Here is a 26,355-nt window from a genome sequence, read left to right as displayed (position 1 = left end):
TGCAGAGCATTCAGTGCACTAAAAACGTCTTGCGCAGTTTTGTAAAATGGGGGATAAGCAACAGGAAAAAGAATGCATTGAATTTTGATACTTCCCCTCTATTCAAGCATTCCTGCGTTCTTCTGGTTACTTCTGTAATAGGTAGAGATGAGTTCTGGTCACTGTTAACTGTTAATTATAAAATTAATAACCAATTCAAAAAAATTTGATCATGTAACACCACTCCTCAAAGAGGCTCATTGGCTCCCTGTTAATTACAGAATCACTTATAAATTATGTTTAATTATCTTTAAAACTCTGATAAATAAGACCCCTGCATTTTTATATAGATTTCTTATTCCATATTCTACAAAGAGAATTCTACGTTCTAGCGAACAAAATCTGCTATCTATCCCTTCATTAAAAATTATCAATACAAGGAGACAATTTATTTTTTCATGTACTGCACCGCAAACATGGAACGCCCTCCCTATTTTTTTACGAGAGGAAAAAGAGCTTGGAAAATTTAAAACTGAACTTAAAACCTTCCTTTTTAAAGATGCTTTTACAACATAATTTTAGTTTCAGTATCATGTTTTCCTATATGATACCTGTGTTAACTATTTCCCTTTGTGTTTTCCCTCAATGTATCTTTTTTACTTTATGAATTGTAGTTCATCCCTCCTTTCCCATGTTTATCAATGTTAAAATCAAGAGTTCTTACCCATTTTTTAAAGTAATTGTATGTATGTATTGTTTGTTTTATTTATTTTTTATATTTAATAATTGTAAATTTTAAAGTGTACATCGCTTAGAATATTTGATTAAGCGATTGATCAAGTCACCTAATAAACTTGAAACTTGAAACTTGAGCATGAATTGAAGTAGCAATCTGAAGGTGAGAGGCTCTTTGGGTATGATTCTATAAACATGCCTAGCTTAAATCCTCGTGGAACTTGTTTCTTTGTTAATGGACTAAATGATGTACTAATAGACTACGCCAGTAGTATTCAACCCGGTCCTCTGTCCTCCATATTCATTGTGGATATCCTGAAAACCCGACTGGCCAGGTGGTCCCTGAGGACTGGGTTGAATACCATTGGACTACGCCACAAAAAAAACATTTTTAAAAATACCAATGAAGGCTACGCACTGATATTAGCACAGAGTCTAGCATCGCCTGAGGTGCCCTCCAAACCTAATGATGCCTACCTGAAAAGTAGGTGTGGTTAGGGGGTGGAGAATAGGCGTGGTTGAGTTAGGCAACAGTAAATTAGGCCAGGAACGACTGGGTAAGTTGCAGTTGTACTCACTCGAGGAACACAGAGAGAGGGGAGACATGATCGAGACGTTCAAATATGTCACGGGCCGTATCGAGGTGGAAGAGGATCTCTTTTTCCTTAAAGGACCCACGGCAACAAGAGGGCATCCGTTGAAAATCAGGGGTGAGAAATTTCATGGCGACACCAGAAAATATTTCTTCACCAAAAGGGTGGTTGATCACTGGAATAATCTTCCACAACAGGTCATTGAGGCCAGCAGCGTGCCAGATTTTAAGAAAAGATGGGATTGGCACGTGGGATCTCTTCATGGAGGTAGTTAGGGGGTGGGCCATTAGTGTGGGCAGACTGGATGGGCCGTGGCCCTTTTCTGCCGTCATGTTCTATGTTTCTATGTACATGTTAGGTACCTTTTATAAAATCAGGCTTCCAAACCTTTATCCAAATATCCCTTTCAATGAGAAATGACAGACTTTCTAGAAAGTGTGAAATATATCCAGTGTGCATTGACCTACTGGACTTTGTAGATAGGAGCAACTTCTAGAACATTTTTTGAAAAGCAAGTGCAAGCACTGGGAAACAACTAGCTTTGTTTATATATGACATTCTGAAGTGAAGTTTGTAAGAGTTGCCAGACTAAGTCAGACCAGGATTCCTTCTAGCCCTGTATCCTGCTTCCATCAGTGGCTAGTTAAGATCAAAAGTACCCGGCAGGTTGCCAAAATAGCAAGAACCAATGTTACCAGTCCCTGGGATAAGCAGTGGTTCTTAAACCTGTCCTGGGGGATCCCCAGCCAATTGGGTTTTCAAGATATCCTTAATGAATATGCATGAGAGAAATTTGCATGCCTACTACCTACTTTAAAGGCAAATCTCACTTATGCATCTTCATTAGAGATATCTTGTAAACCCGATTGGCTGGGGGTCCTCCAGGACAGGTATAAGAATCACTGATTTATGAACTTTCCTCCAGAAATTTGTCCAAACTCAACTACGTTACCTCCTTTTACCACATCCATTGGGAATGAATTCCAGACCCTAAGTAAAATATTTTATCCTCTTTCTTTTAAATGTACTACTTAGTAACTTTAGGGTCAATATTCAAAAGAGTTTAATTAGGCATGAGAGGTTCCTACCCAGTTAAACCCCACTGAGCTAGCCAGTGGCACTTAGGCGATAGTACCCGGTTAATATCACTGCTAAGAAACCATTCCCTAACCAGTTAGATTAGAGCAGAGGAGCAATTAGTCAGTCAGCGGTGGTTCTCAGTCCAGTAACTGGTTAACTATGGGGCTCATAATCAAAACTTTAAAAAGTCCAAAAACCAGCCTCTGTCGGGAGCTGGACTTCCTAATAGCAGGGACGTCCAAGTGCTGATAATCAAAACCAACTTTCTGGACATGCAGCAGCACTTCTAAGCTGCAATGTGTCTAGAGCTCAAAGGGGCGTGTTGGGAGACGTGTTATGAGCGGGAATCAGGCTGGCTTCAATCTGGATGTACTGCAGCCATAATCAAAGCTTTCCTAGAGGGAACATAGATGCCAGCAGTTAGACCTGTTTAAGTTGTGTCTAAGTTCCAGAAAAGTGCCCAAACTAACAAGAAGACCACTGGAGGATTTAAGGCATGACCCCCCCCCTTTTCTCCCGCAGTGGTCACGACCCCCTCTCACCACCCAAAGAGCAAAAAAACCCCTATAGGCTTCCCGTCAACTGATCGTGGCAAAGGAATCCCCGTCAGCTGAGTTGGTTTTGCCATTTTCAGCCAATCAGGGCCTTTGGCCTCTCCCACTGCATTGGGAGGGGGAAGCCCTGTCATTTACATCACGCAGGGAAGAGGTGTAGGGCTCCGCGACTCAGCTGATCCTGGCAGGGGGAATCCCCATCAACTGAGCCACCAGGAATCTCTGAAACCGGCTCAGCTGATGGGGATTCCTTCTGCCACAATAAGACAAGGTAGTTGGTGGGTACATCTGCAAAACTTGATTTTGAATGTTTTTCACGTGGACATTTTTTTTTTTTTTTTTTTTTTTTGAAAATGGGCAAAAAAAGGAGACGTCCTAAAGATCAAAACTTACCTAGCTCATTTTCAAAAATAAAAGATAAGACATTTGGCTGCTTTGAAAATGGACATTTTTCCTACTGGGTTTATGGACGTTTGGCACAAAATGTCCAACCTCAAACTTAGGCACACTTTTTGTGTATGAGTATAAAGTTAAGACAGTAAAACAACTGTCCAGACTTTATGTGCCAAATTAACCAGGCACCACTATGAATATTGGCCAGTGCCCAATTAATCTCTGGGTCTGTGGCTATATTCAGCGGCTAAGACAGCCTGCAGCTGGAAGTGGCTGATAAGCTGCTTACCACCATGGGCTATCGCTTTATCTCAAAAAAAATATAATGGAACTAGAAAAGATTCAAAGAAGAGCGACCGAGATGATAAAGGGGATGGGACTCCTCTCGTCTGAGGAAAGACTAAAGAAGTTAGGGCTTTTCAGCTTGGAAAAGAGATGGCTGAGGAGAGATAATGATGGAAGTCTATAAAAGCCTGTGTAGAATGGGTACAAGTGGATTGGTCTTTTTTACTCCATCAAAAATGACAAAGACTTGATGAAGTTATAAGGAAATACTTTTACAACCAATAGGAAATATTTTTTTTACTAAGAAAATAGTTAAACTCTGGAACGCGTTGCCAGAGGATGTGGTAAGAGTGGTTAACACAGCTGGTTTTGTACAAGTTCCTGGAGGAAAAGTCCATAGTCTGCTATTGAGACAGACATGGGAGAAACCACTGCTTGCCCTAGATCAGTAGCATGGAATGTTGCTACTTTTTGGGGTTTTGCCAGGTACTTGTGACCTGTATTGGCCACAGTGAAGAAGGGCTACTGATCTAGATGGACCATTGGTCTGACCCAGTAAGGCTATTCTTATGTTCTTATCCCCTTCGTAGCTTATCAGACGAAGGGATGTTGGTGACTCTTGCTCTGGCTTGGCAGAGATATTGTGTGTTTTGCTCAACAGACTGTGAATGTAGGTATTTTTGGTTTTCAGATTCTGCTGGAGTATTAGCCACCTCCGAGTCCAGGTCCATGCCAGTCTTGAGATCTGTGTCCAGAGCAGCGTTGAACCAGAAACCAATGGAAGCAGAATTTAGTCCTGCAGCTGCCGTAAGATCTGAGTCAGGCGGTAAACTGCAGATGAGAGGTGAAGGTATAAGATCCAAGCTGACACTGCAGTAAGTAGTCAATTATAGAAAACATATTGTATCGGAAAAGAGGAGATAATTAAGGTATTTTCCCATCAACCTTTAAAACCAAAAAGGAAGATCCAGTCAGTGGGTTCACAGAGACCCAAGAAGAACGTTCAATGGCTGTACAACAGGGACGGTATAAGAAATTTATGGATGTTTGGGAACCATTGACTAAGTTCTGTAAGATGATAACTGATTTTATTTTATCGACCCTTAAGCAATCACATCCAAGGTGGGTGAGAGGGGGGATGATTTTGCATTGGAATTTCATTCGGGGATTATATGGATGGTTTCCTGTAGGTATGTACTTTTTCTGATTATTTGATTGGGGGGGAAATAGTTGTACATTAATGTCTATAAGTTTAATGTGCATGTCATGTAAACTTATGTATATTGAAATTGTTTGCACTATGGTAGTTTGGAAATTTAATAAAGATTTACACAGAAACCCAAGAATATGCCAGGAATATGGGTTTGTTGTGTTTGGGAGTGTCACTGAATATTAGCGGCTAGCATTAACCAGGCATGATGCTCTAGAACAGGGGTGGGCAACCGGAATCCAGTCGGGGTTTCAGGATTTCCCCAATGAATATGCATGAGATCTATTTGCATGCACGGCTTTCAATGCATATGCATTGGGGAAATCCTGAAATCCCGACTGGATTCCGGCCCTCGAGGACCGAAGTTGCCCACCCCTGCTCCGGACCACACTCTGCCATGGTCTTCAAGAAGTCCCAATGATAAGACTCCCAAAGATAGGAGGAAAGCTAACAGAATTCTGGGAGGCATGCGTGTGTATCAGTTTGGACCGCTGGATGCTTTACATAATCCAAGAAGGATACCAGCTCGAATTTTCTACCCCTTTGGAGATCGTTTTGGCCAGTTGACCAGAAAAATTAGTCAAAGTCCGAGCAAGGGTGGACAAGCGTTAGCTATTCAATCCGTAGAACCCAATCTGCCCGCAGAATCAGGTTTCGGCAGGCACTCGCAAAACCACGACAAAGGAATGTGTCGCTTTGTCGTGACCTTCATCTGAGTATTTTCCCCTGTTTTATATACCTTCCAATTATGGGCTTTAAATGTGGTTAACTAGGGGGGTAAATATTCAAAGGAGTTTAACCAGGCGGGTGAGGATCATGCCTGGTTAATGCTGCCACTAATATTCAGTGACACTTAACTGGATAATGTTTCTAAATATCACCACTTACTGGCCTTTCTCTAATCAATTAGGTTAGGGATAATTTTGGGGTGGCAATGTCTGATCCACTAGCCGGCTAAGAAAGTGGATAGTTAGAACAATAAAAGAGCTATCGAGTTAACCAGGCACCGGTATGAATATTGGCCAATGCCTAGTTAACTTCAGGTGAACGTAGACACCTGGATATGGGATGCTGGAAGCCACGTATGGCCTGGCATTGAATTTTCAGGATTAGTTCATTGTCTTACAAACTGTCGTAGGCTGAATATCGGACTCTGGAGGATGATGTGTAGCCTTAGCTGATCAGAGAATAGAAATCCTGGGGTTGAAATTGAACACAAGTTCCTCTGCCTGGCAGCTCAATACTGCCCCTCTGCTGCTGAGATAACCTAATGCTTTCTAGTAATACGCTTCAGACTATTCACCTTTGAGCCTTGTATTAAGACATTCTGTTCTAGACTATTCTTTCTGCTAAAAAAAAAAAAGAAAAAAACGATTTGCACCGTAGAGAAGGCTTAAACCGGATCTGGCCATTTCATTTCATGAAGAAGTCACTTACAGATTGCATTCCCAGGAATCAATAATAGGCTTGCCCAAAGCAATGTTATATATCATTAAAATGCAGAATAAAAACAAAACACAACTAAAAAAAAAAAAAAAAAATCAATGCCTCATTATCATATCTCCTCCTCCAGAACCACCCCCCCCCAAAAAAAAGATTGCCTGTTCCCAATCCTTCTGACTCTTCCATCCCCTCACCACCACTCCCAAAATCACCCCAGAACGATTTCACTTTTCTTCTTGGAAGATAAGTAATTTGCCTCTGCTGTAATAACTTCAGGCTGTTTCACAGCGTTATTGGCAACTATAGAATCAGAATTTCTTTCATTTCACCACCTACCGCAGACCTACAAACCTCGCGGGCGTTTCTGTGACAGAAAAGAATCTTTCTCCTAAGCCAGGGTACGATGGGTACGATCTCAGTCTCTGAAATTTACTGCTAACACTTGCCATTGTACTTGTGTCGTAACAAAGAGAGCTTCCCTGGAGTTCATTACATGTCATTGTATAGGCAACCCATTCCAGTTTGCTTAGAAATTCTTTTTAATCAAACCTTAATAATAATAATTAATAATAATAATAATAATAACTTTATTCTTATATACCGCCATACCTAGCGAGTTCTAGGCGGTTTACATCAATTAACAAATGATCTGCATTGACAAGCTTATTTACAAGTTACAAGCAGATTTACAACAAGTTACAATCAGATTTACGATAGATTACAACAATTTACAGCAGTCAGCGAGGAAGTTACAGCAGTTTACAGTAGTCTGCAATGAAGGGAAAATGTACAGCAATTTAACAGAAATTGCAGCTTTGATCGAACTAGACAAGGGAAGTAGAGAGTGGGACAAGGGAGGATCTGGTGAGGGTGAAAGGGGGAGGGGTGGGGCCGGTGTTATGTGGGGTGAAGGGATTAATTAGGGTCATGTTTGCTGAATAGGTAAGTTTTTAGTAGTTTTCTGAAGGCAAGGTAAGTGGGGGCCTCGAGTATCATCTGGGCTAGCCATGGGTTCGACTTGGCTGCTTGGAAGGCGAAAGTTCTATCGAGGAATCTTTTGAGAAGACAGTGTTTTGGCGAAGGGAAGGCGAACAGTTGAATTCTGCGTGATGTCCTGTTGTTGCAATAAAGGTTAAAGTGGGTATTTATGTAACTAGGAGAAGAACCGTTAACCGATTTGTAACAGAAGCATGCAAATTTAAAAAGAACTCTAGATTCAAATGGCAGCCAGTGTAGTTGGTGGTAGAAAGGGGTGACATGTTCCCATTTCTTTAGGCCAAAAATGAGGCGCACTGCGGTATTTTGGATTATTTTTAGTCTCCTGGTATTTTTCTTTGTGGCGTTAAGGAAAATGATGTTGCAGTAGTCGAGAATGCTGAGGATGGAGGATTGTACAAGTAGGCGGAATGAAGTGTCATTGAAGTATTTTTTTATGGTGCGAAGTTTCCAGAGCACCGAGAAGCTTTTCCTAACGATGATGTCGGTATGGTTTTCTAGGGATAGGTTTTTGTCCAGCGTGACTCCCAGAATTTTTATGGTCGGATCAAGGGGGAAGATCTTTCCGTTTAGTTGAATTGTGGTTTCCCTGATTTTATTTTTGTGGGAGGCTAGGAAGAATTTTGATTTGTCAGGGTTTAATTTCAGTCTGAATGAAAGCATCCAGAGTTCTATCTGGTTGAGAATGTTTGTAATGTGATCGAGCAGTTCTTGTGAAAAGTTGGTTAGTGGGATGGCTATTGTGATATCGTCTGCATAAATAAAGAATTTGAGATTTAGGTTGTGTAAGAGTTTACCTAGGGAGGCTAGGTATACGTTGAATAGGATGGGGGATAGGGAGGAGCCCTGCGGGACCCCACAGGTGTTGTCCCAGCAGTAAGAGAAAGAGTTATTTTTGAATACCTTGTATGATCTATTTTGTAGGAAACCCTGGAACCAGTTAAGGACCTGGTCTGAGATGCCAATGTGAGCTAGGCATTCAAGGAGAATGGTGTGGTCGACCAGGTCAAAGGCACTGCTCAGGTCGAGTTGTATGATCAGGGCACTTGAGCCCTGACTGAAGAGCGTGTGGAGGTGGTCGAGAAGGGAGGCTATGATGGTTTCAGTGCTATGGTCCGCGCGAAAGCCTGATTGATTGTCACATAGAATGTTGAATTTTTCAAGGTATACGGAAAGTTCCGCCTTTACCATCCCTTCCACTATTTTGGTAAATAGGGGGATGCTGGCGATTGGTCTATAGTTAGATGGGGAGTTAGGTGGTTCTTTCGCGTTTTTTAGAATTGGGGTAATCATTATATGACCTTGCTCAGACGGGAAGTTTCCTGTGGATAGTAGGTGATTAACCCATGTCATCATTTTTGCTTTAAAGTTGGGGGGGGGCAGTTTTCATGATATTTGGTGGGCATGTGTCCAGGTGGCAATAGGAGTGTGTATACTTGTTGTAGTAAGTATTGAAGGTTTGCCAATCGGTTAATGCGAATTGTTTCCAGCTAAGGTCGACTCTGGCTCCAGGATCTGGGTTTGATGAATTAATGTCTGTGAGGATGGGGAAGAGCTCGAGGGGGTTGGGACTGACGGGTAGTGTTGTTCTTAATTTTTGGATCTTGGTGTTGAAGAAGTCGGCAAGGGTGTTGGCGGTTAAGGTGGATTCTTCGTGTAAGTTAGTGAAGGTTTCTATGTTGTATAGGTCGTTGACCAATCTGAAGAGGTTGCTGCTATTGGTTTTAGTATTACCAATTTTGTGGGAGTAGAAATTTTTTCTTTTTTCATCAGTGAGGGTTTTGTACTTTTTAAATTTTTGTCTCCAAGCCAATCTGTGTTCTAGGGTTCCGGATTTTAGCCATAATCTTTCAGCTTTTCTGAGATCCTTCTTAGGCTCCCCAAACAATTTTTTTGCCCTTTTCTTGGCCTCAGGCTGTATTTCTTGGTACTTGAAGATCTTCTGTCTCTCCGATGATTGCATGCGAGAGATTTGCCTGCACTGTCTTCTTGGTATGCAAATCTCTCTCATGCATATTCATTGTGGATTTCCTGAAAACCTGGCCTGCTAGTAGATCTCGAGGACCGGACTTGGGAAGCCCTGATTTAAAGAATACTGTATATACTCGAATTTAAACCAAGGTATCCTTTTCCTCAAAAAAGGGACGAAGAAAGTTGACTTGAATATAAACCAAGGTTAGAAATTTGGGTCATCATAGTGAGCCAATCTATAAAGACTGCTCACCCTCCCTCCCCATCAGCTATTTCGCAAGTCACTAAACATAATACAAATATCTGTGATGCATATATCCCAAAGCTAGCATATTCCCAACAAGGCCCTACATAGGAAAACGCAACTACAAGCAACCACAAACTTAAATAAATAGAAACATAGAAATAGACGACAGATAAGGGCCACGGCCCATCTAGTCTGCCCACCCCAATGACCTCAATAACCTGAAGTGGAAGACTATTCCAGCGATCAACCACCCTTTCAGTGAAAAAGAATTTCCTGGTGTACCCGTGCAGTTTCCCACCCCTGATTTTCCATGGATGCCCCCTTGTTGCTGCGGGACCCTTGAAAAAGAAGATATCTTCTTCCACCTCGATGCGATCCGTGAGATACTTGAATGTCTCGATCATGTCACCCCTATCTCTGCGTTCCTCGAGTGAGTACAGCTGCAACTTATCCAGCCGTTCCTCGTACAGGAGATCCTTGAGTTCTGAGACCATCCGGATGGCCATTCTCTGAACTGACTCCAGTCTCAGCACATCCTTATGGTAATTCAGCCTCCAGAATTGCACACAGTATTCCAGGTGGGGCCTCACCATGGATCTATACAATGGCATAATGACTTCAGGCTTACGGCTGATGAAACTCCTGCGTATGCAACCTATGATTTGCCTTGCCTTGGATGAAGCTTGTTCCACTTGATTGGCAGTCTTCATGTTCTCACTGACGATCACCCCTAAGTCTCGTTCTGCTTCAGTTCTTGTTAGGATCTCGCCATTAAGGGTGTAAGTCTTGCATGGATTTTGGCTGCCCAGGTGCATGACTTTGCATTTTTTGGCATTGAAGCTGAGTTGCCAGGACATAGACCAGCGCTCCAGTAGGAGTAGGTCGTGCATCATGTTGTCGGACATTGAATTTATGTCTGTTGTGCTTTTGCCCACTACATTGCTTAGTTTGGCGTCATCGGCGAATAATGTTATTTTACCTCGCAGCCCTTCTGCCAAGTCTCTTATAAAGATGTTGAATAGGATCGGGCCCAGGACCGAGCCCTGCGGCACTCCACTGATTACCTCCGTCATTTCGGAGGGGGTGCCGTTCACCACTACCCTCTGAAGCCTACCTCCAAGCCAGTTCCCAACCCATTTCATCAATGTATCGCCCACTCCTATAGAACTCATCTTGCTCAGCAACCTGCGGTGTGGTACGCTATCGAATGCTTTACTGAAGTCCAGGTATACGATGTCAAGGGACTCCCCAACATCCAGCTTCCTCGTCACCCAGTCAAAGAAGCTGATCAGGTTGGATTGGCAGGATCTCCCCTTAGTAAATCCATGTTGACGGGGATCCCGTAGATTCTCCTCGTTCAGGATCGTATCCAATTGGCATTTGATTAGAGTTTCCATTAGTTTGCACACTATTGATATGAGACTCACCGGTCTGTAGTTTGCTGTCTCCATCTTGGAGCCTTTCTTGTGGTGTGGAATGACATTAGCTGTCTTCCAGTCCAACGAGACGTTACCCGTACTAAGGGAGAGATTAAAGAGCGCGGATAGCGGTTCCGCCAAGACATCACACAACTCTCTGAGCACCCTGGGGTGTAGGTTGTCAGGCCCCATTGCCTTGTTAACCTTAAGCTTTGACAGCTCGCAGTAGACACCGCTGGGTGTAAACTCGAAATTACTAAACGCGTCATCTGCGTCAACCCTTGTCTGTAGCTGAGGGCCGAGTCCTGGCGCCTCGCGGGTGGAAACTGAGCAGAAGAATTCATTTAACAGTTGGGCTTTTTCCGAGTCCGCTTCTACATAGTCTCCGTCTGGTTTCCTAAGACGTACTATCCCACCTGAGTTCTTATTTATGTCACTGATATACCTGAAGAAGGATTTATCTCCTTTCTGGATGTTCTTTGCTAGAGACTCCTCCATGCGGAATTTGGCCTCCGTAACTGCTGTTTTGACGGCTTTTAACTTGGCCAGGTAGACTTCCCTAGAGTCCTGTTTCCCTGATTGTTTGTAAGAGATGAATGCTTTTTTCTTCTCCTTGATGAGGTCCGAAATCTCCGCAGAGAACCACTGTGGCTTATTGTTCCTTCGCCGTTTACTTACTGATTTAACATAGCGGTTTGTTGCTTCTTGTATGGTGGCTTTCAAAGTCGACCACATTTCTTCCACGTTATCGGTTTCTGCTTGGCTTTGTAGCGCCTGGTGAACGAAGTCTCTCATTTCTTTGAAGTTTGTGTCCTTGAATTTGAGGACCTTGGTCAGTGTGGTAGATTTAGTGAAACCTTTCCTGAGATTGAACCATACCATGTTGTGGTCACTGGAGGCCAATGTGTCACCCACCGAGACCTCTGTGGCACTTTCTCCATTGGTAAGTATCAGGTCCAGTATTGCCTGATCCCTTGTTGGTTCCAACACCAGTTGCCTGAGTCTTGCTCCCTTCATAGAGTTTAATAGCCTCCTGCTGCTGCTGGAAGCAGAGGAAAGCATGTCCCAATCCACATCAGGCATGTTGAAGTCACCTAACAATACTGTGTACCCACTCAAGGTGATATTCTCTATATCTCTGATTAATTCCATATCTAGGTCATCCTGTTGTCTTGGGGGTCTGTATATTTCGCCAAGATACAGGCATTTGTCCTTCCCACTGGCCAAATTTACCCAAAGGGATTCCCCAGTGTAGTGGACATCTGTGATTCTGGTGACCTTAATGTCATCTTTAGTATATAATGCTACACCTCCTCCCATTTTGCCCTCCCTGTCCCGGTGAAGCAAGTTGTAACCCGGTATTACCATGTCCCATCCGTGGGAATCCGTGAGCCAGGTCTCAGATATCACCATCATCAGAGAAAGAAACAAAGAAAAACTCTACAATTTGAAAAATAAAAATAAAGCAGTGTAAATTTACTGTAAAACTGCATTTTCTGTTCATAAAATTAAAAATAAAATTTTGCTTTTTTTGCCTTTGTTGTCTGGCTATTTTATTCAGGTTATTGAGGTAGATAAAGACAGGTTGTTTACCCTCTCTTAGGTAGGGGAATGAGAGGGCACTCTCTAAAGTTGAAAGGGGATAGATTCCGTACAAACGTAAGGAAGTTCTTCTTCACTCAGAGAGAGGTGGAAAACTGGAATGCTCTCCCGGAGGCTGTCATAGGGGAAAGCACCCTCCAGGGATTCAAGACAAAGTTAGACAAGTTCCTGCTGAACCAAAACATACGCAGGTAGGGCTAGTCTCAGTTAGGGTGCTGGTCTTTGACCTAAGGGCTGCTGCGTGAGCAGACTGCTGGGCACGATGGATCACTGGTCTGACCCAGCAGGGGCAATTCTTATGTTTATCCTAATTTCCAGTTTCTGTCTTCTTCTATCTTTTCTTTCCAGGGTCTTCAGTCTGTCTGCCATGTCTCTCCTTCCTGTTTTCTTCACTTCCTCTCCTAAATCCATCTCTGACTTTAACTTTTTCCTTTCAGTTTTCCTACATTTATTTTTCTACATCTCTATCTGCTTCTACTTACAGCTTTCCATCTCCCTCATTTATTATTCTCCAGTTTTTTTTTACTAACTCTCCCCTCTGCCCCCTACCAGCATCTTTTCTTTCTCCTCCCTCGCTATTTTCACTCTTCTAACAAGTATCTTCTCTCTTGCCTCCCCTCTTTCCTCCAGCACCTCAACTCTCTTTCTCTCCCCCACCTCCATCCAAGATCTCTCCCCATCACCTTTTGCCTCTTCCAGCACTTGGTTGCCATCAGCCCTGCCTTCGGCTCTGGTCATGCTAAACTGCATGGTAATAATGAAGACAGAAACCGTGGGACCTTCCCTCTTGCCTACTTTGCTATAGGCTCTTCCTGACTTGATCCCACCCCTCAAAAGCAGGAAGTAACCAGAGGGGGGTGGGACCAAGACCGGCAGAGCCTATAGCAATGTAGGCAAGAGGGAAAACTCTACGGCTTCTGTCTTCATTATTGCCAGGCAGTTTAGTGGGACCAGGTCAGAAGGCAGGGCTGATGGTAATTAGTATGCGCTGTTGACTCCTCACTCCCCCTTCCTCCTGGCGGCCAGCAAAGAGAAAGAATGACCACCACAGCCGCTGCTGGGAGGAATCAGCTACCTGCCTCACATGTCAGGCCTGCCCTTCACTTTCAACTCCAGCCCCCACAGGTATGTTTAAATTTTAATATTTTTTAAACTGGTTACACAAGTAATCATGCATAGACCTGAATATAAACCAAGACCCCAATTATGGGCCTTTTTTTGGCCCCAAAATCTCGGTTTATATTTGAGTATGTACGATAATCACTTGGGACTGGCACCTCTATGATTTAATCCCTTTAAAATGTTCTTCTTTTATTACTATGTCTGGTTTCCTTGCATCCAGCTTTTTATTGGTCAGAATGGGGATGTCCAGGTGATCATAACTCTTCATTCTTCATAATTCTAATAAGATCATCAATGCAGCATTGTTGTAATGTTTCCAGATTTTCCAGTGGATAAGACCAGCCATCTTATTGTTCCTTTCCATATATACTTTTCTTGCCTAGCATCCTTCTGACTACAGCCACTGCCTTATCACACTGTTTAGATGCCTTTAGAGCCTCAGACACAATCACCCCAAGGTCCCTCTCTCTATCTGTGCTTATCAGCTTCTTACCTCCCAGCACATATGGCTCCCTTGGATTTCTGCTCCCGAAATGCATTACTCTACACTTTATTTGCATCGAATTATAGTTGTCAAACGTGAGATTATTCTTCTAACTTTTGGAGATTACACAATTCAATTAAAAAAAAATTAAAGCTGATTTTTCTATGACTTATCTACCATATTATCATATTGTTCAAGGATCCAGATGATTCCTCTCCTTATGCACCCAAGCATCTCCCTGGCTTTGACTGTTGCTTTTTCTGTCTGTTTTGCTATCCTGAGATCATCAGACACAGTCACCCCCAAGTCACACTCTTCTTTCATACACAGAAGGGGAGTGTGTAGCACAGTGGTTAAAGCTACAGCCTCAGCACCCTGAGGTTGTGGGTGCAAATCTCTCACTGCTCCTTGTGACCCTAGTCAAGTCACTTAATCCCCACATTGCTTCAGGTACACTAGATAGAGTTTAAGCCTACTGGGACAGATAGAGAAATATGATAAAGTACCTGAATGTAAAACCACTTAGGATAAAATTTATAAAAACTACTTCGCCACTGTGGATTTTTGCAACCTCTCATATGCTGAGAGGCTGGAGAAGGTGGGGCTCTTCTCCCTGGAAAAGCGGAGACTTAGAGGGGATATGATAGAAACTCATAAGATCATGAAGGGTATAGTGAAGGTAGAGAGGGACAGATTCTTCAGGGGCAGCAAAAACTAGAGGGCACTCAAAAAAATTGAAGGGAGATAGGTTCAGAACAAATGCTAGGAAGTTCTTCTTCACACAGAGGGTGGTGAATGCCTGGAATACGCTTCCAGAGGAGGTGGTAGAGCAAAGTACGACTTTGGGGTTCAAAAGGGGATTGGACGAGTTCATGAAGGAAAAGGGGATCCATGGGTACAATTAGAGGGTTTCTGTACAGTACAGAAGGCTGTAAAGTAATAGAGTAGTAGAGTAATAGATCACTACAGGTCATTGACCTGGGGGGCCACCGCGGGAGCGGACTGCTGGGCGTGATGGACCTATGGTCTGACTCAGCAGAGGCAATGCTTATGTGCTTATGACCCTGCATTTTTTAACATTACATCTTAGTTGCCAATTATTTGACCATTCTTCAAGCTTCACTAGATCCCACCTCATATTATTTACAACTTCCAGGGCGTCTGCTCCATTACAGAGTTTGGTACCATCCGCAAAGAGACAAACTTTACCAGATAGTCCTTCCGCAATATCACTCACAAAGATGTTTTAAAGAGCTGGCCCAAGGAGGAATCCTTTTCATCTGTCTCTTTCCACGTAATCAGTTTTCAATCCAGTCTTTCATTTTAGGTCCCAGACAGAGGGGGCATTCAGTTTATTTATCAACCGCCTATGTGGAACTGTGTCAAAGGCTTTGCTAAAAATTCAAGTACAGCAACCCTTTTTTGAATATCCAGAATGCCCAGCTGGAGGGACAGAAACCTTTGTCTCTAGGGACTGAATTATGTGCTACTATAGCTGTGTCTCGATTATTCTTGCACCTACGCAGTGTGAAGGACACTGTGCCCTGTTACCAAAGCTTTGTGTGCACATATGTTACATTGCATTAATTTGCTTAGCATTTCTTTACTGCATTGGGGATAAAGTGTTTTTAGCATGCATTAAGAAACTGTGCTCTGGTTTTCGAGGCACATTCTTAAAGTGCAGTTTATTATGTTGGCCGTTTTGTAAGCTGAAACCCCTGTTAAACTATAAATAAAGTTTACAAAACAAGTGAGCTAAGCTTAGTGTACTTTTTTTTTTCACTGGCCCCTTAGAAAAAAGTTAAAGTCTTGTCTGTATGTGCATGCCAATCTGGCCTGTACTCAATAAACGCAAGACTAAGATCCTATGGTTTGGAAACTACAACACATTACCTTACACAGACCTGGTGCTGACATCCGGAGAAACCCTCAAAGGTACTGGATCTCGCCTACATGGACCAACTCAACACAGTAGTTAGGAGATTCTTCTTCAGACTCAGGGAATTAAGAGCAATCAGATCAGCCAATTGAACTTCAGAATAATAGCACAAGCGAGCCTCCTCCTCTACCTGGATTACTTCAACTCCTTGTACATTGGTAGGGCAGAAAAGGATTGCAAAAGACTGCAGCTACTTCAAAATACAGCTGCCAGATTAATTTTCCGATGGGGCAAATTCAAAAGTGTCTCCCCATTCTTGAATGATCTACACTGGCTCCCCGTAAAAAAAAAGAATACAATACAAGATAGCCTGCATGGTACACAAAGCCATCTATGGTGAGAACTCCATAGGACATCATTGTTACGCATTGCTTTCTCACTGCAAGACCTCATCAGCAATAGAAATTAGCCTTCCATGTAATTTGGAAGAAGTTGCGTGAATCCATGTTCGTGTACCAGGGACCCAAGATATAGCGTGACCTCCCTCCAATTTTGCGATAGGAAAAGACTAAAGACTCACCTTTTCTCCTTGTTCATGTCCTCTGATGGTTAATCTTATTGCAAATCGCATTGAATCCTAGTCAAAACTTGCGGTATGGTATAGTTATCAATCATCCCTATGTGCCACTGTAAAGAAACATTTTCATAGATTATATGTACCATCCCTGGTCGCTATTCAGGATAACTTTAGCTAGGTTTTATTTTACATTTTTAAGAAGATTTAAAAACTTTGATTAGAAATAAAACAAATCAGTGATTTTTCTCAACTTTGTCTTTGAGGCATTTGTTTCAGCTTTCTCCTTTTCTTTAGGGTTGAGATGCAGACCTTGGATCACTTTGGTAACATTTCTTTGGGCAGCTTCTACTCCATATTCTTCAGGACTGGACACAGCTGAGCTTACCTTGGTTCTCTGCAGATCAGGGTAATGGGACAGATAGACTAGGCACACACCTAGGGCCCAGACATGTAGGAAGCACCTTTGCTAATGTGCTATTTCAGTGGAGCCCAAGGAATATTTTTCCCTTGGTTTGCCAGCTGTTAGCAGAAAGAATAGTGTGTGGAGGGTGGTGTGGGCAGATCAGACCCTCTACCTCCCACAGATGTCCTTTTCTCCCCCCCCCCCCATCCTTGGATGTACGCTCCCCAGTTATTGCTTCCTCTGTCAGTTTTCCTCTGTAGGTGGGCCATAGCCAATCCAATTTGGAGTCGGACACCACCCCCTCCACCATCCAGGCAGCATTAGTGGCATGGGCCACTAGGAGGAGAACATCTATGCAATCTAGCCCCCACCTGTGTTAACCTCAGGCTCCAACAGCAACAAAATCAGTCCTGGCTACCACTGCTATAGAGTCAGAAGCACATAGGGAGCTTTAAAATATATTTATTGTATGATGGGGGCCTGATGCCCTTTGCTACTAGGGGTTTCCAAAGTGTCAATCCTGCTCTGGTTTTCTGGACTATGTTGGAGGATGGCCACCAGGATGGTCTCGGGGCTCAAGGATTTCTCATACGAAGAGAGGCTGAACAAGCTGCGGCTCTACTCTCTCGAGGAACGTAGGAAGAGGGGAGACATGATTGAGATATTTAAATACATCTCCGGACATATCGAGGTGGAAGAAGATATTTTCCTTCTCCAGGGACCCTCAGCCACAAGAGGGCATCCGCTTAAACTCAGGGGCGGGAAATTTCATGGGGACACCAGAAAGTATTTCTTCACCGAAAGAGTGGTTGATCATTGGAACAAGCTTCCAATACAGGTAATCGAGGCCAACAGCGTGCCAGATTTTAAGGGGTAAATGGGATGCCCATGTGGGATCCTTAAGAGGGTGGAGTTAAGGATGGGTCATTAGGAGAGGGATCTCCAGGAGAGCAGACTCAGGGGGTGGATCTGTGAAGTGGGCAGACTTGATGGGCTATGGCCCTTATCTGCCGTCATTTTTCTATGTTTCTAAGAAGCTGAGGTGTTGATTTGTTTCTTTCCTAGCCTCAGAGAGTTAATTCCCCCTTCTAGGATGCACATTTCGATGAGGTCTGGGGCTGAGAATCTGACTTTGCTAACCATACTCAACTTTCAGTGAACAGAGCGTGCAGCTGGGCTCTACCTGGCTTGTGCGGCCACTCATCATGCAAAGACCAGGAAGCTTGGGAGGCAAATCACCTCCAGGGCAATGTTCAAATCACGCTTAATTAAACCTTTGATTTCCTGTTCTTTTGTGGCATTTTCCAAAAGAATAATAACAGTCCTACAGCAGCACCTATTCTTATCTCTGCATTGACAATGGAGAGGAGGATTCGAGGAAGAATATGTCCAGACAAGGATGTAAATTAAATTTGGGTCTGTTTTTGAGGAGAAAGGGGCTGAAATGTCACTGACCTTCTGTCATTAAATGCTCCTAACTGGTTCTTTTATGTCATGAACAAATCTTCTCAAGTCACCTTTTTCCTCTTTTATTTCAATCTCAAATATCATTTATGCATCTTAAGAAGAGAAAGCCGAGCCGCACTAAATTTAGTTAACAGCTAATTTAGCATGAATAATCTGACTGGCTGCTGCTGCGTAAAGCTGTGGATTTATTTTTTCAGCATTTTAAATAGATAAGCTCTGTCGGAAACGGCCGCAACTTCTGTTTCGTTTAGTTCAGCTTTATATTCTGACTTTGCTATCCTGCTTCCTTCCTCCCCCCCAAAAAAAAAAACCCAGGATGAAAATTACATTTACAAGGAAGGAAAGAAAATAGTGGCCCCAGGTCTCCAGAATGCGTGGTGAATTGCCAATGGAAAAACTCCTGATGCTAACAGTCACAGTTGTTATGTGACTCAAAAGCTGGCATGACGCTCAATTTGGTATCCCAGCTTGTTCACTGACTGGAGACCTGAAAAGAGACATCATTTCATTTACCTACTTAAACTGCTAATGTAAATATATTGATTTATTGGTTTCTAAGCTTTGCCGTTTGATGTGCCAGGGTTTCCTTCAGAGCTGCGTGGAATGAAATGAAAAACATGGTAGAGAGCTGTTTTACAGGGATCAGAGGAAATTTAATTTTAACTTTTACAAATTATTTATTTAAGCATATACCCCCTGATATTCAGTGGTATTTAACCAGTCAGAAACAGATGCTGACTGGTTAAATAGCATTTTTACGACTAACCTCCAATATTCAGCGCCAGACGACCAGATAAGATTAGTAGTTAAATTGGACTGCTATAACTTAACTTGAATATCTGGGTTTAATACCACTGGCCGGCAGTCAAAGCGCTGCCCCCTGCTGGCTGAATATCAGGCCCATAGCCAAGGTGAGTTACATTCAGGTACTCCAGCCCTCTAAATCTATAAAGTTGTGCACTCAACTTTGCGACTACTGTGCAAAATTGAACACACAATTTATGGAATACAGTTATGCAAATAACTTAAGGGTCCTTTAACATGGGTTGCATGGTGCTTAATGCACATTAATTCGTTAGCATGCATTAAATTTTTTGGGTGAATATCATTTTTCATTATTAGTGCAATCTCTATTCTTGTCTTTAATAGATTATTATTGTCAAATACAATATGATACAGACAAGCTCAAATTTCAGATAAATTTAACACAAGAATCCCAAACTAACCCATCCACCCAACCCCCCAGCTCCCCCTTCCAGCCAGTAACCAACTAAAATAGATATCATGATACACACAATAACTCAAACCCAAAGAGAAGAGAGGTCAACAATTCAAGAGTTGGCTCCAAGCCAGAGGAGTCATGGTGTTCCAGAAGAGCTCCCAGACAATGAAGAAAAGTCCACAACGTCTCTCCTCTCCCACATCAGAAGTGTAATCAAACGACTCCTCCAAAGAGAAAGATCAGGAGCATCCATCCACCTCCGGCCACTTAAGCAAAATGCACTTCAAGGCAACCAGCACTGTCCATTTAAGAAAGGCATTCGCTTCCCATTGGAGAGGATAATGTGGAGGGGCTCCAAGCAAAAACTGAGGAGACGTAATATTGATAGATTATTAGAACATCAAATTGTTATTACGTAGATTGCAAACACAGCAATTCGATTGATTTTTGGTCTAAGAAAGGGAGATAGAATCTCACCATATTTGTTGAGATTATATGATCTTGTGGTTGGAAAGTACCATCTGAGGACAAAACCTCCATTTCAGTTTCCAGAGGTAAAAGGAAAGAAATACACTAAACTATACGTATACTTCAATGTTTGTATATCAAGCCGCTAAATCTGGGAAAAGTTTGCCGGTTCATATTACTTCTTTGACTAATTAGAAAAGTGTTTCAAGGGCATTGAAGACAGATCTTTTTAGTAAATATGTGTTAAAATGAATTAAATTTTTATTTAGGTATTTTATTTGTTTAGATTGTAATTCTGGAATTTGTCTCCAGTTTTTAATATTTGTAAACTGCAATGAACTTTGCAAAACAACTGCAGTATATAAACAATGATTGTGATGTAATGCACCTTAATAAAAGATCCCTTATTGGCTAATGAGCAGCTAATTGCTGTTTACAATCAAATTGACAATTATAATTTTTCAATGGCACACCAATTGACAGTTATTAGCATAACTCCCCCTGGCCTGTGTTCCATAACCCATGCCTGCAAATTCTAGAGCACCCAACTGCAAGGAAGCATGAACCTGGGATGGGCTCAGGGGCTAGTAAGGGAGATGGGGAGTGGTCCGCCCCAAGTACTCTCTTGATGGGGGCGCCAGAACCCGTCCTTCTCTTCGCTCCTCTTCTTCCCCAAACTAACCCCCCCCCCCCCCGGTACCTTTTTAACATTCATGGCGCAAGCAGCAACCCCAACCTGCTGCTCGTGCCAGCGCTGGCTCTTCTTCTGACGTCACTTCCTGGTCCCGTGCAGATGCTGGCGCAAGCAGCAGGTTGGGGTTGCTGCTTGCGCCACGAATGTTGAAAAGATGCAGGGGCAGGGAAGGAAGGGGAGTGGAGAGAAGCAGATGGGGTGGGGGACAGTAAAGAGGGCGGGAAGGGGCGCCACTTTTCCTGGCTGAGCTTAGCAGATACGCATTTACATACCTAGCTGCTAAAGCTAAGTACAAGCATTGACAGCAGCCATTTGGGTAGTGTAAGTGCTGATGCCTACTGTTAGACATATAGATGCAGACTTGCGTTAGCATTCTATATAACAGGGATTTACAAAAATTAGAAGAATGGTCTAATGTTTGGCAGCTAAGATTTGATATGAAAAAATGCAAAGTGATGCACTTGGAGTGCAGAAATCCAAGAGAGCATATGTGCTAGGATGGGTGTGAGACCTTGGGGTGATGGTGTCTGAAGATGTCAAGGTGGAGGAACAAGGTGACAAGGCGGTGGCTGTTGCCTGAAGAATTCTAGGCTGCATGGAGAGAGGTGTAACCAGCAGAAGAAAGGAGGTGTTGATGCTCCTGTACAAATCATTGGTGAGGTCCCACTTGGAGTACTGTGTCCAGTTTTGGAGGCCTTATCTCTTCAAGGATATAAAAAGATAAGGCGGTTCAGAGGAAGGTGACGGAAATGATACAGGGTTTGTGACATAAGACATATGAAAAGAGACTGAAAGACTTGAATACGTATACGCTGGAAGTAAAGAGAGAGAGGTGATATGATACAGACCTTTAAGTGCTTGGCAGGTATTAATATCGAAACAACATTTTTCAGAAATATACTGTTGAGGCAGTAGAACTAAAGGACATGAATGGAGGTTGCAGGGAGGTAGACTCAGGAGTAATGTCAGCAAATACTTTTTCACAGAGAGGTTGGTGGATGTTTCGAATGGCTTACCAAGAGAGATGGTATAGTCCAAAACGGAATGAATTAAAAAATGAGTTGGATAGACATAGGGGATGTTTAAATAGAAAGAAAATGGAAACACAACATAGCTGTTGAGGTGTTACTTTGGACAAGAATAATGGGAGCTGAGCCCAATGCTGGACTGACTTGTACGATCTGTGTCATGCATGTGGTGAGAGACAGGTGAAGGTTTGACATCTCCAGTGTGTTGATCATTTTATTGTCACATATTGTGAGTAGGGAAACTGCAGTTTTGGAGGGAGGGGAAGGCATCTTGTCTGGTAAGTTGAATACTGTCAGCAGTACATCACATGGTTTGCATAGTGGTGACTTCACAACCAGCATTTAAACAGGGATGATCCAGGCCTAATAGAGAATGGTGGACAAGTCTCTGATCACCATAGTGGGCTGTCACTATTCACTGGATTCTTAATTTGTGACTTCACTTTGAACCTTTCTTGGATACATAATATAACATGGACCGCAGTGTGCAACTAATGAGAGATTTCTGCACTCATTATAGGCCACATGATGTAGAAAAAGGTTCAACCAACAAATTAACTTTTAGACATTGGCACACAGAATATAAAATGCATGGTAAAGAGCTAATTTGCAGCAATGTAGAGAAACTTCTAACCTGGGCGCTAAGGTCTATAGCAAGAGAAGTCTATCGCTAGATCTGAGTTGACATATGAGGGGGTGATGAAAACTTCTCAGCCCAACCAGCTTCCTAAATAAAAAAGCCAAAAACAGAAAACTATTACTGTTGGGGGATTCCATCATCAGAGGCATTAACCTTGGAACACAAGGCGAGGAGACCAAAATAGTGAAATGTCTTCCAGGATCCTCAGCTACCAGGAGTTCCAGGCAAATACTGACTATAGTTAAGGAAGAAACTAAGGATTTTAACACTGATGTTGTTATCCATCTGGGAACAAATGACCTGGCCAACAACTCCACACTTGCAGCACAGAAAGCTTTTCGGGAGCTTGGTGAGGGCGTGAAACCTTTTGTAAAGACTTTAGCTTTTTCTGAAATACTGCCTGCATATGGAAAAGGAGAGCAAAGAGTGAAAAACACAGAGGACTTTAATAGATGGCTCAGAGCCTGGTGTCATCAAGAAGGCTTCAGGTACATAGGAGGATGGGGAAATACATGGAAGGACAAGAAGCTATATTGCACTGATGGGCTACATATTACTACAGCAGGAAAAAGAAACCTTGCAGAGAAATTTAGACAATATTTTTCCAGGCATTTAAACTAGAAGGTGGGGGTGGTGTATGTACGAAGGACAATTATAAAGACCACCCCCGGCAAAAGAAAAGATGTGATAGTAGTAAAGGCTGCAACATAAGCAATATCAGCAACTCATTTCTTAGTATTGCAACGGAAAGTGAAACGACACAAAAATCCATACGAAGAAGGAGATTATCGCTGAAAAATAGCTGGAAAGCGATGACCACAAATGCTCGCAGTCTAAGCAACAAAGTTCATGATCTGCAAGCCCTGATATTAGAGGCAGATCTAGATATTGTTGCTATCACAGAGACATGGTTCAGTGAATCACATGGATGGGATGCAAACATACCGGGATATAATCTTTTTAGGAAGGACAGAGATGGTCATAAAGGTGGAGGAGTAGCTCTCTATGTAAAGATCAATATCCAAGCGACCAAAATGCAAGGGACCTGGGGAGAGGAAGAAGCGATATGGATTGCTCTGAAAAGAGAAGATGGAACTTCTATCTACGTGGGTGTAGTCTACAGACCTCCGACTCAATCGCAGCAAATTGATAAGGATCTGATTGTGGATATCCAAAAGTTTGGAAGGAAAGAGGAGGTTCTGCTGTTGGGAGATTTCAACCTGCCGGATGCAGACTGGAATGTTCAGTCTGCGGAATCGGAAAGAAGTAGGGAGATTGTGGATGCCTTTCAAGAGGCTCTGCTCAGACAAATGGTGACGGAACCCACAAGGGAAAAAGCGATATTGGATCTGGTCCTCACAAATGGAGAGAGTATCTCTAATGTTCGAGTGGGTGCTCACCTGGGTAGTAGCGATCATCAAACGGTTTGGTTTGATATAACGGCTAAAGTGGAGAGCGGCCGCACGATACTTAAAGTCCTAGATTTCAAACGTACGGACTTTAATGCAATGGGAAAGTACCTGAAGAAAGAGCTGTTAGGATGGGAGGACATAAGAGAAGTGGAAAGACAGTGGTCTAAGCTGAAAGGAGCGATAAAAATGGCTATGGACCTTTATGTGAAGAAAATCAATAAAAACAAGAGAAAAAGGAAGCCGATATGGTTCTCCAACCTAGTAGCTGAGAAAATAAAGGTGAAAGAGTTGGCGTTCATGAAATATAAAAAAACCCAAGAAGAGGAGAGCAGAAAGGACTACAGGGTGAAACTGAAAGAAGCCAAGAGAGAGATACGTTTGGCGAAGGCACAGGCGGAAGAACAAATGGCTAAAAATGTAAAAAAGGGAGATAAAAATTTTTTCAGATATATTAGTGAAAGGAGGAAAATAAAAAATGGAATTGCTAGGCTAAAAGATGCTGGGAACAAATATGTGGAGAGTGATGAGGAGAAAGCAAATGTGCTAAACAAATACTTCTGTTCTGTGTTCACAGAAGAAAATCCTGGAGAAGGACCGAGATTGTCCAGCAAAGTTACACGAGAAAATGGAGTAGATTCTGCGCCGTTCACGGAGGAGGGTGTTTATGAACAACTTGAAAAACTGAAGGTGGACAAAGCGATGGGACCAGACGGGATCCATCCCAGGATACTAAGGGAACTCAGAGAGGTTCTGGCGAGTCCTATTAAAGACTTGTTCAACAAATCTCTGGAGACGGGAGTGATTCCTGGGGATTGGAGGAGAGCGGATGTGGTCCCTATTCATAAAAGTGGTCACAGGGATGAAGCAGGAAACTACAGGCCGGTGAGCCTCACTTCAGTTGTTGGAAAAATAATGGAAGTGTTGCTGAAAGAAAGGATAGTGTATTTCCTTGAATCTAATGGGTTACAGGATCCGAGGCAACATGGCTTTACAAAAGGTAAATCGTGCCAAACGAACCTGATTGAATTTTTTGATTGGGTGACCAGAGAGCTGGATCGAGGACATATGCTAGATGTAATTTATTTGGATTTCAGCAAAGCCTTCGATACAGTTCCTCATAGGAGGCTGTTGAACAAACTTGAAGGGCTAAAGTTAGGACCCAAAGTGGTGAACTGGGTCAGAAACTGGCTGTCGGACAGACGCCAGAGGGTGGTGGTTAATGGAAGTCGCTCGAAGGAAGGAAAGGTGACTAGTGGAGTCCCTCAGGGTTCGGTGCTGGGGCCAATCCTGTTCAATATGTATGTAAGTGACATTGCTGAAGGGTTAGAAGGAAAAGTGTGCCTTTTTGCAGATGATACCAAGATTTGTAACAGAGTAGACACCGAAGAGGGAGTGGAAAATATGAAAAAGGATCTGCAAAAGTTAGAGGAATGGTCTAATGCCTGGCAACTAAAATTCAATGCAAAGAAATGCAGAGTAATGCATTTGGGGATTAATAATAGGAAGGAACCGTATATGCTGGGAGGAGAGAAGCTGATATGCACGGACGGGGAGAGGGACCTCGGGGTGATAGTGTCCGAAGATCTAAAGGCGAAAAAAACAGTGTGACAAGGCAGTGGCTGCTGCCAGAAGGATTCTGGGCTGTATAAAGAGAGGCGTAGTCAGTAGAAGAAAGAAGGTGTTGATGCCCCTGTACAGGTCATTGGTGAGGCCCCACTTGGAGTATTGTGTTCAGTTTTGGAGACCGTATCTGGCGAAAGACGTAAGAAGACTTGAGGCGGTCCAGAGGAGGGCGACGAAAATGATAGGAGGCTTGCACCAGAAGACATATGAGGAGAGACTGGAAGCCCTGAATATGTATACCCTAGAGGAAAGGAGAGACAGGGGAGATATGATTCAGACGTTCAAATACTTAAAGGGTATTAACGTAGAACAAAATCTTTTCCAGAGAAAGGAAAATGGTAAAACCAGAGGACATAATTTGAGGTTGAGGGGTGGTAGATTCAGGGGCAATGTTAGGAAATTCTACTTTACGGAGAGGGTGGTGGATGCCTGGAATGCGCTCCCGGGAGAGGTGGTGGAGAGTAAAACTGTGACTGAGTTCAAAGAAGCGTGGGATGAACACAGAAGATTTAGAATCAGAAAATAATATTAAAGATTGAACTAGGCCAGTTACTGGGCAGACTTGTACGGTCTGTGTCTGTGTATGGCCGTTTGGAGGAGGATGGGCAGGGGAGGGCTTCAATGGCTGGGAGGGTGTAGATGGGCTGGAGTAAGTCTTAACAGAGATTTCGGCAGTTGGAACCCAAGCACAGTACCGGGTAAAGCTTTGGATTCTCGCCCAGAAATAGCTAAGAAGGAAAAAAAAAAAAAAAATTTTTAAATTGAATCAGGTTGGGCAGACTGGATGGACCATTCGGGTCTTTATCTGCCGTCATCTACTATGTTACTAT

The 26,355-nt window shown here is 42.9% G+C and overlaps 1 protein-coding gene across 2 annotated transcripts in view; it reads left to right on the top strand.

The window, feature by feature from the left end:
• Nucleotides 1-26,355, top strand: part of SHTN1 (shootin 1) — a 229,468-nt gene that overhangs the window by 163,679 nt on the left and 39,434 nt on the right. For both annotated transcript variants that reach the window (XM_033943623.1, XM_033943621.1), the window contains exon 16: nucleotides 4,311-4,494. In XM_033943623.1, the coding sequence (XP_033799514.1) occupies nucleotides 4,311-4,494 (184 nt within the window). The remainder of the gene's footprint in view (nucleotides 1-4,310; nucleotides 4,495-26,355) is intronic.

This window comes from Geotrypetes seraphini, chromosome 4 (assembly GCF_902459505.1).
Source record: "Geotrypetes seraphini chromosome 4, aGeoSer1.1, whole genome shotgun sequence".
Classification (NCBI taxonomy): Eukaryota; Metazoa; Chordata; class Amphibia; order Gymnophiona; family Dermophiidae; genus Geotrypetes; species Geotrypetes seraphini.
The sequence above is the reverse complement of the archived record's forward strand: the minus strand, read 5'-3'. Positions and strand labels throughout refer to the sequence as shown.